The 14958-nt window shown below is 37.7% G+C and overlaps 1 protein-coding gene across 1 annotated transcript in view; it reads left to right on the top strand.

The window, feature by feature from the left end:
- The window catches only part of LOC122165971 (atrial natriuretic peptide receptor 1-like), a 33697-nt gene extending 18739 nt beyond the window's left edge, over positions 1-14958 (top strand). The window contains 11 exon segments of the mRNA XM_042829389.1: positions 224-356; positions 4876-4946; positions 5835-5920; positions 6869-6988; positions 7940-8033; positions 8825-8912; positions 9859-9998; positions 10959-11111; positions 11938-12036; positions 14110-14201; positions 14794-14958. Of these exon segments, the coding sequence (XP_042685323.1) occupies positions 224-356; positions 4876-4946; positions 5835-5920; positions 6869-6988; positions 7940-8033; positions 8825-8912; positions 9859-9998; positions 10959-11111; positions 11938-12036; positions 14110-14201; positions 14794-14958 (1241 nt within the window).

Raw genomic sequence — 14958 nt, 5'->3', positions numbered from 1 at the left:
ACTGTTATGCAGTCTCACCCAAATATTTACTCTCCAGATCCTAAATTTCCTATATTTTTTAGAAAGATAAGAACTACCAGGCACACATCACTTTTGGACAGAGATTTCTATTTTGAAGAGAGAAACCTAATTCCTTCAGACTTGTTTTGTCACTGTGTACTAATACCTGTGTTTCAGAGAAATACAGACTGAGCGGTTTGTTTTCTGTTTTCTTCCATGGTAGATTACGGCTTGCAGTTGTACAGAAAAGAAGATTCTTCTGAGGGATACCAGCAGAACTTCATACCGATTTACATAGCTCCTGAAATCCATTCCCTTTTGGATTTTGAACCCAATTCCATGACAGATGTATACAGGTAATTTCCTGTCTCTTTAATCATTACATCTCAAGTATACTATCTTCACTTTTTAGACTCAAGAGTATCATGGTCATCCCAAGGATATGCTTGAATGCATTTTACAGAAATTCAATAATGGCAATACCTTAGAGTTAATAGCATCAGTTTTGCAGGATAGGATATTTGTGCATCCCACAGTTCTATAATTAGTGTCAACACATTGTTGACAATGATAATATGATAATATTCAGTTTGCAGGTAACAATTAGAGCTAGGAAGGTAGTGAATAATAATAAGCACCAATGAATTGCTCTATCCCTTTCCTTTTGAAAGCTATTTTGGGAGATCATTGCAAGGGCTTATTTGGTCATCAGGGTTTGCATTACCAGTGATGGACAGCTGGCAACACTAAACTTGATAGCCAAAAAAAGCTACTGCAAAGTGATTTCCTATAAAGAAGATCCAATTCATTTCCAAGTGAAAGGGATTACTATTGAATTTTTAGAGAATAATAATCTAATAACAAAATCATCAAACTGAGTTGAAAAATACCATATCAATATTTCTTGACTTTCCCACCAATTTTCTACAGTAAGTAGGAAATAACTGTATTCTTGGTATATCCTAGTTTATAATATCAATACTTCCTCTGTGCTTGTTTCCAGTAATTAGTTAGTTAAAAGTAGTTGACAGGGAAAATTGCAGGATGGTAATGCAAGATTTTTGTGGCTTTTCTCTCTCTCTTTTTTTTTTTTTTTTTTTTTTGCTTTTCTCAGAACAGCAGAAGGCTCCTGCTTTCTGAGGAATTTAGTAGCTAGCAAAGCATAAAGTACTCAAATTTAAATGGAGCTTGAAATGCTGATCGTTGAGCAGATGAAGGCATTGTTAGCATTACTTGTTGAAAACATTTATGAAAGGGTACATACTGTTATTTTTATCAAAAGCTTCAAGTTTCACAGAATCACACAGAATTACAGAATCACAGAATGGCCAGAGTTGAAAGGGACCTCAAGGATCACAAATCTCCTACCCCCCTGCCGCATACAGGGCCACCAACCTCCACAGAGACCATGCTGCCCAGGGCCCCATCCAATCTGGCCTTGAACATCTCTAGGGACGGGGCATCCACAACCTCTCTGGGCAGCCTGTTCCAGAACCTCACCACTTTCTCTGTAAAGAATTTCCCCCTGACATCCAACCTCAATCTTTCGTCCCTCATCTTAAAACCATTTCCCCTTGTCCTGCAGTTGTCAACCCTTTCAAAGAGTTGATTCCCCTCCTGTTTGTAGGCTCCCTTTAGGTACTGAAAGGCTGCAATGAGGTCACCCCACAGCCTTCTTTTGTCCAGGCTGAACAAGCCCAGCTCCCTCAGCCTGTCTTTGTAGGGGAGGTGCTCCAGTCCTCTGATCATCTTTGTGGCTCTCCTCTGGACCCTGTCCAGCAGCTCCCTGTCTTTCTTGTACTGGAGACTCCAGACCTGGACACAGTACTGCAGATGGGGCCTCCCAAGAGCAGAGTAGAGGGGGACAATCACCTCCCTGTCCCTGCTGGCCACCACTCTTCTGGAGCCCAGGATACCATTTGCTTTCCAAGCTGCAAGAGCACACTGCTGGCTCATGTTAAGCTTTTCATCTATCAAGACTCCCAGGTCCTTCTCCATAGGGCTGCTCTCAAGGATTTCTCCTTCCAGTCTGTACGGATGCCTGGGATTCCTCCGGCCCAAATGCAAAACCTTGCACTTTGCTGTGTTGAACCTCATTAGGTCACCCAGGCCCACCTTTCCAGCCTATTGAGGTCCCTCTGAATGGCATCCCTTCCTTCCACCGTGTCAACTGCACCACTCAGCTTGGTGTCATCAGCAAACTTGCTGAGGGTGCCCTTGATTCCGTCATCGATGTCATTGACAAAGATGTTAAAGAGCATCAGTCCCAAGACAGACCCCTGGGGGACACCACTCGTACAGCCAGCCTCCATCTGGACATAGAACCATTGATGACCACTCTCTGTCTGCAGCCTTTTAACCAATTTCTTATCCACTGAATGGTCCACCCATCAAATCCACATCCCTCCAAACTGGAGTTAAGGATATGGTGGGGGACTATGTCAAAGGCCTTGCTCCAACAAGTGTTTACTGCCTTAAATAAGCGTTATGGGGCTTGCATTGAAAATTTAGTCTCAGAAACAGAAAATGTTTAAATCTCATTTTTTTTTCCAATTGGGGTATATGAAAGTCTGAAGGCAAGTCTGAGCTCGATTTTGTAAACTGCAAGATTTACTGGATTGATTCACATTGATCCCTCGTATGCTTATAAAATACCTGTATATGCCAAAACAATCATTATTTTTAATCCATTCTATGAGGTCAGATTATGGAAATAAGAATTTGAAGTCTCTGTAGTATTTTTATCTATGGGCAAAAATAGATCTTTATAATTTGCTTCAGAATAGCTTATCTAAAAGCATCTTGTCATCATGTTGATGTCTTTGGCTATTGTAATTCTGTCCTGTTTCAATCCTGATATTGTCTGTATGAACTGGCTTTGCTGTGCTTTAAGTAAGCAGTAATTTAGAGTTATGTTATACATTGCACTTTGTAATTGCTCCAAATTAAATATGCATTCTCTTTTCCAGAAATGTTATTTCCTTAGTGCCTGCTTGGTTTACACGTTGCCCATATTGAGGCTAGATGCCATGACTTGTCTTTGCAGACAGCCTGGCTTCCTGAAGCCATTTCTTGACAAAGACTCCCCTTAAAATAATGCTAACAAATGATTTTCTTATATTGTAAATGACTACACAATGCAGTTTTGACAGATTTATTGAATGCTTGCTGAATTTATTTTGCTGTCAGTTCCTGTGTCTGCAAAATCTAGGTTTCCTTTTGTTGTATTGCAGATAATCCTTGCTTGCTACTAAAAAAAAAAAAAAAAAAAGAGTAAGAGCTGAAATGCCCAGTCATGGAAGAAAGATGAAGAAAAAGAGATGTATCCTGTAGTATTAGCTAGCTTTTCTCTTTAAGAGAGCTAGTCTCCAGAAATTGCATTTTAACACAATTTGTGTTCATTCATATGACCATGTATAAGCCCTTCCATGAGAGCTCACTGGCCAGGAAGCAGTGGCCTCATCTTGAAATCCTCAATTTTCAAAATTCCTGACCAAAAAAATACACTAATGTTCCTGAAGATCTGGCCCAAATGAAGAAAGAGTAGAGACTACAGGAGTGGGACTTGTAATTTTGTGTGCTTTTGCAGATGAATCATTTGCTTTTAAAGTTCTCCAGGGAATGTGTTGGTCAGATGGGAAAGTTAAAATGGAAATGAGAACAGGAACATGAAAGCACCTCTTAATTGAGCTGAAGAGGCAGTTTCCCATTACAGTTTCTCCTAGATTAACTTCTCTTGATTTGTGATGGTTATGTGAATCTGACTTGCCACTCTACTAAGACTTCTCTTGTGCAGCACTGCTAAAGCTGAATAAAATCAATACTGTTTCTTATTACTTGCCTTGAAAATCTGAGCTTTGCTCTCCCACTAGGAATGGTAATCCTTTCTACTACTAAATCACCACAAAATCAGCATTAAAATTTCAACAGATTAGTTTCTACATTATTCAGTATTATTTATATGTGTTATTCTATTTGCTATTGATATCCCACTAATATTCCAAAAGGTTGGTAGCCATGTCCCACTGTTCTGCCAGACTGCCATACTAAGCAGAGGACTCATTAGCAATACAACAGACTGTATAGCAGTTTACTCATAAGAAAAAATGTTATCAAGAAGAGATGTTTGTTGTGAAGTAAATATTACACAGTTTAAATATTTACAGAGGCAAGAACAACTTTATCAATATTGTTGGTTGCAGGAGTTATTGGCTTCCCAGAGATCACAGTTTTGAAAGTGGGTTCAATAAAGAGACTGAACATCAAGTTGTTAACACTTTTGTTTCATTCTTCGTCCTTGATGAGTGTATTTAACCTTGGTTCCTCTAAGGAGAATGATGATGATGTTGATGCTGATGATGGAGATATCATTCAGAAACAAGCAGCAAAAACGCTTACTGTGTAAGCTACTCTGGGCACTATGTCTTATCATTAACTTCGTGGAGGTTTTCCAGAACAGTGATCTTTAATGAAAAAAAGACTACTCATCCCTGTTACGATTCAGGTTAATCTGATTCTGTCCATTGATTACAACACTGACCTGTCTTGCATGATTAATTGATAGGTATCATGTAGTGCTTGCACATATTCCCTATGGATTCCATTGAATTCCAGAGAAAATTGCTTTGCAGTCCATCAGACTCAAATCTTTAATCTCTGAGACTGATCTGTGAGTAGATGTGTGCTCAGTGCTAATGATCAGTGACAGATCTCTAAAAACACAGAAGTAACAGATAACAGAAAAGTTGCTAGCCTTCCTTATGGGATACTGTGCTTTCAGTCATGACATTAGGAGAAATGAGAAATCCTGGAAAGCTGAAGTCAGTGACTCCATTAACTATTACTCCATTAAGATTTGTTTTTATTACCCTGCAGTTATGCCATCATTTTACTAGAAATTGCCACAAGAAGTGACCCCATGCCAGTAAGTAAAGATGAATTATGAAGTTTGTATGGTAATTTTGATTCTGCTTTGGTTGAAGATATAATACAAACTCTGAATAATTGTGCTTTTTCTTTGAAGGAGGGGAGAGTACACACACTTTGCTCTTTACTTTTTGGGTGCAAATTCAGTTCCAATGGAAAGTGCAACTAGAGCTTCTTCATGAACATATCAGTCTACCCTCCAGAACTTTAAAGAAGATTTAAAGAAGACCGTATGAAGAAAATAACTGTGGCTTTAAAACTGCTTTTGTGTTAGCTCTCTGACATTTAATGAGAGGGTGATTGCATACCTTAGCATCTTTCTTTTGGTACAGTAGTTTCTCCTCCTTCCTAATACTCCCAGTCCTGTCAGTGGAGACTTGCACCATTAAGAATATGATAGAAGGTCAACTGAGCTGCTTACTGTAAGAAAAATGTCTTTTCATGGCCAGTGCTAAATGGCAAACACAAAAATTGCACCTTGAACTAGAAATCAGATGTTCTGAATAAATAATTATATACTGCTTGAAATAATTTACTTAACAGTAATTCTAACAACTAAAACTTGAAACTAACATTCTTGCACTTCTTAGAGCTCATGATACTAGACCAATGTAGGCATTAATGTTTCTCAGAAGTCAGCAAATATCTTGCCAGATATTCATTTCAAAATTTGTTTACCTAGTATAAACACACGAATTAAAGCCTTATAGCAGTGAAAAGCCTCATAAACAAGGCCACTCAGGTTAGACTGAATTGTAACTTTTTTTTAATGTAAAAAAAGTGATAGGGAAGCTGTCATAAAGACAGAGATTGTCATAGTAATGTATTTTTTAAAAGCTGTCTAAAAAAAATGCCACTTTTTCAACACTGTTAATTCCTTTTTCTCTAGAAAGATGGTGTGCCTTCAGCAGAATGTTCTTGGTGTCTACCTTTAGCAGAATTAATTTCAGGAAAGGCAGAGGATTCCTGCCCATGTCCCACAGATTACATAGAGGTAAGATACAATACTGCATACAAAAATAAATTATTTATTGAAATGAATCCAACGAATGTGACAGAAGTTTCATGGCAATATCACTGATGGATGTAAGGAACTGAGATACCAAGATGCACATCTCAAACAAGGAACAGTGAAATTGATTTCATATCCTTAGTAGAAGAGCAGTCATCCTCCCAAATAGAAATTTCAGTTATCCCCTCAAATCGTCAGTATAATAAAAAATGTTATTAAATTCAGTCATTGATTTTTGTGCATTTTCACTTTATTGTAAAGGTTGATTTCAATAAATATTAGTAATATGTGTCTAGCTTAAAAGCAAAATTCTTTCAAGTACTGAAGTATATTTCTCAGGCAGAGCATGAGTTCAGTGATTCTTATGCAAAAGTTTGACTTGTTTAGTAGCCTCAAATAAGGAAGAAGCTGCACACCCTGCCTGTTCAGGTAAATTAGAATGAGGTTTTATGGCATCCTTATTTCAGCTTAAGAGCTAAATAATTCACCTTTAATGACTGTAGCAACCTAAATGTAACAGGTTTTTCGTAAGCAGTATTGCATTTCAGTGGGTAGTTAAAATTATTAAGACACATTTCAGTTTTTAAGTGCCTGTGAATTTTTTTGAATGGTCATTTGATTCAGTAGCATAACAATACCTTAAAGCACAAGATAAAACCTTATGCAGAGGTTGGTAGAAGGAATGTAAGCATTTATTTCTTGATTTCCCCAGCTGAACTTCCATGAGCTAACATCTTTCATTGAGTCACACAGCATTGATCTGTGTAAGTCAGGAGGTCTTGGTGTAGCTCTGCCATTTTTCACCACTGCAGATAACAGCTTCACCTGATTAGCTAGGACCAAGAAAATAATAGTATTAATTAGAAACACTACATGTGCTTAGAATGACAAAAGGCTGTTTGTGTTTCTCATTCTCGTTTTGTGCCACAGCTAATCAGAAAATGCAGAAAAAATAATCCAGTCCAGAGGCCTACATTTGAACAAATCAAGAAGATGTTAAACAAGATGAATCCTAATAAAGTTAACCCTGTTGACATGATGATGACTCTGGTAATTTTAGATTTTTAATCCAATTTAGATTTATCTGCTTGCAGTAGCAGCTACTTCTATGCTTCATGGGGTTTGTGGGTTTTTATTCTATATTTTATTTTATTTTATTTTATTTTATCTTATTTTATTTTATTTTATTTTATTTTATTTTATTTTATTTTATTTTTTGTTTAATCTCATATTTTGTGTTTAATGGGAATACTTTGAGTCAATTGTTCACTTCTGGCAGATTAAATGTAACCTGAGTTACAAAAACAAAGCTGCAGTTCTCCTTCAGACTTTTGTTCTCATCCTCTTCTTGTCAGTTGTTCTTAACTTTCTCAGCTGCTCTACAGCTGAACACTTTGTTTTTGTCAGTCAAGTACTGCTTTTTTTTCCCCCTCCCCTATGGCTAGGTGGTGATTTTACAGTGCTGGGGCTGTGGAAACCCAGCATGATACAAATCTGTTTACACACATATTTTGAGCAGTGTGTCTTAAGCCCATCAGCAGACAGAAGAGAATCCTGACTTCACATCTTATTGCCTCCTACAGAGCAAGGGCGCAAAAAAAAACATAGCATAGCTGGAAAGCTTATGAAACAGCAGTATGAATTTTTGACAAAAAAAGAGACTTACATACCTCTTCAGTCTTGGTAACATATTTTAATAAACACTGGAAACTTGGTCTCTGCTTTGGATTTAACCACTACTCTTCATACAGGCCTTGAAAATACTGGGACTTGCTTCTGTCCTTTTAGGTGTAAGAAATTATCTTCAATGTAGAATTGTGAATTTACCTTAGGAGAAAGCTGGTCTTTGCATTCTGTAAGAAAATCAACAACCTATCTCAAACCTGGGGCTTTACTCATCTGAATATTTTCAAAGCATAATAATTCAAATGCTTAGATCCTGCCCAACTAGAACCTGTTTCAATAAATAGATTATTTCGTTCAATTTTCTGTGTTACTTAGATGGAGAAATACAGCAAACACCTGGAGATACTGGTTTCTGAGAGAACCCAAGACTTAATGCATGAAAAACAGAAGACCGATCGTCTGTTGTACAGTAAGTTATAAGTAGGACAAAAAAGCTGGATATTCTCAAAATAGTTTGAAGTTAGCTAATTACCAACAGAAAAATCCTGTAATAAGTTTAGTTGTCAACGAATTTATGCACATGTTCCTTGCTAAGTTTAAAGACATTTAGCTACTTTTTATATGCCCCTCCTAAAAGTCAGCGCTCTAATCTCAGAGCTTTGACTGGATACTCTGGACACTGGATACTCTAGTGGCTCTGGTTTGTTTTGACCTTGTTTGGCTGTTTTTCTATATAGTTATGAGTACTGGGGAATTGCTTTTGGACTGAGGTTACTTTTGCTAGCATCATGTCTTTGGGAATACCTCAAAGTAGAGGGATGATGAAATAGTCATAACTCCTAGGAGAGAAAAAGGAAGAGGCTGTAAAAAATACAAGATGGTAGAAATAAAGACGATAAAGAAAACCAAAGAGATAGTAAACCAACACAGGAGGAAAACACTAACAAAAAGTTGTCAAAATGACTTAGTGATATCCCAGGTCACCCTATTAGAATCTGACATTTCTTGGAATGTATAGGTACTGGTTTCTTAAAGCTAAAATATATGAGTCATCTGAAAAATCTGAACTTGCTACCAGTGAGATTTACTGTGAATTCTGACATTATCTGCAGAACAGATTTTGATGCTTAAGACTGCTTTCACCTTCAGACTGTTTCACCTTTACAGACACTGCTCTTACATCTTTAAACAAACATATTATTATTACTGTGTTCTTTTATCTATGTCAAAATATTAAAAATGTTTTACCTTCTATAACAGGTATGTTGCCAAAGCAAGTAGCAGATGATCTCAGGCAAGGAAAACGTGCACAAGCTCAAAGTTACTTAAGTGCCACCATCTTTTTCAGGTAAATAAAAGTGAGCAATAGGAATAGAACTGACTCCTTCTCTAGCAGCATCTAGGCTTCTACTGTAGGTGAAGCTTCTAGCTGAGTATCAAATTTATATTTAAACTACCACTGCTTGTATCAGGTGGCAACATTTGACTGCAAATAAGTGTCTATCAAAACTGTCAGATTCTAAGGCTGTGCCCCAGAGTATGGTGGGCATGGCACAGCTCCCCAGGGCTGCAGGCACGGCCCCGAGCTGCCAGAGCTCAGGGAGCATTTGGGCACCGCTCTCACACACAGGGTTTGGGTTTGTGTGGTGCTGTGTGGAGCTGGAAGTTGGGCCCCAGGATCCTTGGGGGTCCCTTCCAACTCTGGATATTCTATGATTCCATGTTTCAGTTTTTTCATTAGAATTATTTAAAAGAAGAATGAGTACTGCAGAGCTCTAACACACAGCAGCACATCACTGTAGGTGTTACACACACTCATATCCATTTCACAGGACAAGCCTAATTACAGTTTCCAGGTTTAGCTATGTAAAGGAAACATATCCATCCTTAGAGTCAGCAGATCTTTACAGTTTTTGACACTTGGTGTCATTATGTGTGCTTGTAGCATCATGTAAATCAAATTTGCTCTTGTAATAAAATGGATAGATTCTATGGGTTTTTTTTTTTTTTCATTTTTACATAAACTAAAATTAGAGACTAATTAGATTGACACATTAATGTCTAGTTGTAAAAAAAGCCAACATTTTATTCCATTAGTAAGCAGAAAGACTTCGGTTAGTCAGTCCCTTCAAATGGGAAGGGTGTTTTTTAGTTTAAGTAAACATTTTAAGATAGAACTATTTTGTAAGATCACCAGCCAAAGACAAAGTGAAAAAAGTGAAGTCTGAATGTCTAAAATTACCTGACTGCTATGGTTAAGACAGTACGTATGTTCTTTTTTTGTGTTTTAACAGTGACATTGTTGGCTTCACTCAGCTATCCAGCAGCAGCACACCTTACCAAGTGGTAGATCTCTTGAACAAGCTTTATACCACTTTTGATGAAATCATAGATAACTATGATGTCTACAAGGTGGAGACAATAGGAGATGCCTGTAAGTTCCTTGAACTGTGGAAAATGTTGGGACATCAAGACAGAGACTGATGACAAGGAAGGGCAGGTGAAGGAGATTTAGAAAAACTTTTTACTACTGGGAAGACACACAAAACAAATAGGCAAAAAGTCCTAGCACAGCCCCAGCAAACTTTTGGAACATCTCCATTGCATGTATTTCATCATTTCTACAGCTGGTGAATGTTGTGGATAGAACATTGGGGTGCAGCAAAAGTTCTTTATTTGGTTCCTCTGACTTGCAAAGTCTGAACTGAAATCTTGGAAACTGAGTAATCACAGTTGGCAATTTTTGTTTCATGGGAACAAAACTGAAAAATGTACCTTCTGCATGGGAACATAAATGCCATTTCCTAAGCTATAATATGTAGTTTTTGGTTTTTGGTTTTATTTTTCCCCCAAAGACTCTGATAGCCTTTTCTCCCCTTAAGTTCTATCTTCTTAGCTGCATCTTCTTTTGGATTTTTAGGAAAAGATTGTATTTGCCCTCATGGAAACCTGCTAGCAACTAACCACTATTAAAGCTTATTTACATCCAAAACCCAGAAGAATCTAGCAAAAACTTGGGATAAGACAATCAGGAATTCTTTAGATAGTGGGAAAGTAAAAAACGAAACAGAAACAAACAAACAAGGAACCCACAAACGCCAACACTTTTTTTTTTCTGTGGTATGGTGTCGGCTTTGTAGAGCATGGAATTCTTGAAGAAATGCACCAACAGGTCCTCTTTTCAGAGATCCTCAAGAGAGGGAGGGGGGAGGAAGGAAGTGTAGGAAAACTAAGAATGAAATCCAGAATTTTTTCAATGGATGACTCTATCTGCTTAGTAGACACAGCTGTGCCTCAGTGTAGAAAGGAATAGGGCTTCTTTTGTGTTACGTTGGCACTTTGATAAGTGTGTGTATAATGTCACAGGTTAACATAGTTGCATTGTTATGTTAAGATATGGTAGTGTCCGGAGTACCCAAAGAGAATGGGATCCTTCACGCTGGTGAGATTGCAAGCATGGCTTTAGACCTTGTGAATGTCTGCAGGACTTTTAAGATCCCACACAAGCCCAACACCCTTCTGGAGATAAGAGCGGGAATACATTCAGGTATGTTGAGAGAGCTACAAAAGAACTCATTTCTGGTTTATCAAATGTCTCCTTGGACGTGTTTCCTCTCCAATGAAAATAATGTACAGCATGGGATGGAGCACTTCGCAGAGGTCATCTCAACAGTATACATTACAGGGTTCACTGGGTACATAAGTGTGGCTCCAATGCTCTCCTTCTCAGTTGTTCTCTCAAAACAGTGTTCCTTTTGGGTCTTCAATCTAGCCTTCATTCTCAGACTCTCATCTGCCTGATCTAAACTAATATGTGACTGCAACTCCTTCCTGATGGAGTTGGGTATGCACTATGTAGTCCAGTGTCTGCAAGTTGAGCAGCTTCTATTGTCTCAGCAAGAGATCAAATTTTATATAAATCCCCTGGGGCTGACAAGAAGAAATCAAAACTAATATTTGATGGACACAGACATTTTCTGCCTTTAGCAGGATCAGGTTATTTCCTACTCCCAGTTTTCCACATGACTCGAGGGTGTTGTGTGTGTAGCTCCTACTGGGAGGATTCCTATCTCCTTATCCCTAAAAATAGTATTTTATGGTGCTGAAATCCAGTTTCTGCAGGTGCTTTAACTCATGCATTGTACCTTTATCTCAACCTCACTTCCCTCACCATTCTCTTTTGCACATTCTTCCACGGTGTCTGGAAGTCATCTGTAAACCTGATATATGACTTATATGAGGCAGTACTGACACTTAGTCCTAACTTACCAATGAATGAGAAATAAGATAATGTAGGAAATGGCTAGGAAGTTATACGGCTAAATACATGATTTAAAAACACAAAATATCTTTTTTCTCCATTTCTTTAACAGGGGCAGTTGTAGCTGGAGTTGTTGGAACCAAGATGCCACGGTATTGTTTATTTGGAGATACTGTGAACACAGCTTCCAGGATGGAATCTACCAGTGAAGGTAATGAGGCGCAAACCACAGGTGCAGTTTTGACCATCCCTTAATGAGTATTGAACAAATGTTATGCTTTGTAACTTTGAGTCCTGTCCTGTTTAAATTACTGCAATTTCTGAAGAAAGGTGTTGATTTCTGGATTCATAGCCCATGGGGAAATTTGCCAGTGCTATTCCCTAAAACCTTTGTAACAGCATCCCCTCAATACCTCACATCTTAAAGGGGCATTTTCATGGCTTTGAAGTTCTCAACAATAAAAAACAGTACACAAGAAATAGACTTTAGAGAAGATCTGAAAAAGGTATGTGGGTATGTTCACTGTTTTGTTTCTTACCTGGAACCCAGCTGAATTTACAGGAAAAATACTTTATGTATTTTTTTACTAGTAACTTTCTTCTAATGGAGAACACAGGAGATAGCAAGACACCATGGGAGCTGTGTCTGTCTTTAGCCAGTACAGAAGGTTATATATCTCAGCAAAGCAATGAGAGGAGAATCTCTGTAGAATAAACTGTGGAGCTAACTTCGATTTCACTTCTTCCCAGGGGATACCAGAGCTCCATGTTTAGTTATCAAGCTTTATATTTAGCCAGTATGAGTATCTGAATCTCAGCTTTTGAAATATGTTAGCCTGAACTACAAGAACTGGAAAAAATGAAATGAAATGAAATGAAATGAAATGAAATGAAATGAAATGAAATTAAATTAAAAAATGAGGGAATGATTCAATAACATTCATTCTTGATAGTTTGTTTTTGTTTCTTTCATTCATGCAGTGAAGCCAAATAGTTTTATGGCTTACACTGCAATGCCTTCTGAAATGACTTGAATTAGGCAGAATCCAAGGTGTTTTTAAGTTTCAGGATAAAAAATGATCCACTAAAAACAACACAGGAAGGCAGAGGAGTGGCACTAATGGATGGCTTTGCTTTAGCCTAGGTATTTGAGAAATCAAGCAGGATCCATTCCTTCTCACCATTACAAACCTTTTTCCAAAACAAATTCTATCCTGAGTTGAACACATCTAACTTTTTCCCCTCCTGTCATTTTTCCAGGTAACTTCTCTCCTGCTCCTTTCAGGCTCCCTGTATGATCTGGTGTCATTGGAATGGTTTTAAAAGTGATGATTTCAAAATCTGCTTCCATCATTCTTGATACTTTATCTTTTAGTCTGTATGCTTATCTGTCTTCCCTATGGCTCATAATGACATAAAAATTAAATAGAGAGTCAGAGATTCTTATCTTTTACGAATTTCCTTTTCCCCCCCTTTCTCTGGTCACACATCTGAGGATCTCAAAATATGTCACCATGTTTTAACCCCCAGATGATCACTGTAAAACAGATGAGCTAATAAACATTACTAGCAATGTAAATTATAATTTCTCTCAGTTGGAATCTGAGTGCTGTGTGATTTGTTCCAAACGAGGACAAACTATTGAAGTATTAAATATCTGCTGGCAAGAATGTTTCAGATCTGTGTATCTGGGTATATTGAAACATGTATTACTAATCTGAATGGAGTTATCTTGAGTCTTTCAGCAAAAAACATCTAAGTAAAAAGCAACCAACAAACAGAAAAGAAAAACCAAAGTGGAATTATGGTAATATTATCCCTTCCTCCTGTTTTTATTTACAGGCTTGGAAGCAGAGCAAGGATAAAAGTGTCTTTTATGTTTATACTTTGCTGTAAACACTTTGTGTAAAGAAGACACTGGCTCTTTATAAACCGTGAGGTAGAACTATGCATTCATGGTTTTCTTTACTAGGCAAAAGGGCTCCTTGCCTGTAATTTCAGCCAGGAAGCTATGAGGAGTAGAAAAATAATATCAGATGCAGGATGTGAGAAGTAGTGTTTGTTGACAGCCATTTATTTGTCCTGAGATGCCCTCACAAAGAGGCCAGGGTATTGCAGCATGTATGTGTGAGCACTTCAAACAACAATGGAATGACAGCAAAAACATGAAAACAATAAGGGAATGTTCATGAATAAGTCTAGAAGTCTTTGGTACACAGAAGATATCTTTCTGTCCTGAATGGTTAAATCATTATAACAATATGACAATTGTCTCTTTTTCCAGCTCTTAAAATACAGTGCAGTCCAAGTACATACCAGCTGTTGGAGCAGATTGGAGACTATGTGTTAATATGTCGTGGGAATTTACAAGTCAAGGTGTGTATGCAACGTTTACACTCAGCTTTTCAGAGAGGAGAGTGTGAAGGTAGTCTGGAGTTCTGGAATTCTAACCCATGCAGTCCTCTGTTGAACTCCATGGATTAGACTGTTTCCTGCCCCCCAAGAGAGGTATCTCAGGCATTTAATCAGGATAAGCCTGCTAACTCAGAGAGTGAAGGGCTACACCCAGCTCGGAATTCTGACAAAACTTCTTGCAATAAAAGAATTCATTAAGGAACATCATAAATACCAACATTTCAACATTACCAACTGTAACACAACAGTATATTTCTAGTGTATATTTACTATATAAATTATACTGGTATATATTTATTGTATTATGATTCTGTGATTCTATGATCCCATTTCTGGATGTAGCTTTGGAGGGAACTTCAAAGAATTGTTTAAACTATGCTGCTGCCACTAGCACACTATTTTTTAAGGTGAGATTTTGTGCCTGTCTTCCTATATATAAAATGTGTGACAGACATATCAGTGTCCTTTTGGGACATAATCTGAGGTGTAATTAAAAGATGATTACACAAGTGATGAGTACTATTAGAACCTCATGACTCATTTTCTTTTTCAGGGAAAAGGAGACATGATAACTTATTGGCTGGAAGGTAAGAAAGCGTCTGCCACTCACAAGACAGTCCCCAACCCATCTGTGACTCTTCAAGATCCCAACAGAACTTCATTTAGTTTGATACCAGGTGTCCTTCAGAGTGATGCTGTCTCAAGTCCTGCTTACTAG

Source organism: Centrocercus urophasianus, unplaced genomic scaffold (assembly GCF_019232065.1).
Source record: "Centrocercus urophasianus isolate 14NV4802_14NV808 unplaced genomic scaffold, USGS_Curo_1.0 seq_31, whole genome shotgun sequence".
Classification (NCBI taxonomy): domain Eukaryota; kingdom Metazoa; phylum Chordata; class Aves; order Galliformes; family Phasianidae; genus Centrocercus; species Centrocercus urophasianus.
The sequence above is the reverse complement of the archived record's forward strand: the minus strand, read 5'-3'. Positions and strand labels throughout refer to the sequence as shown.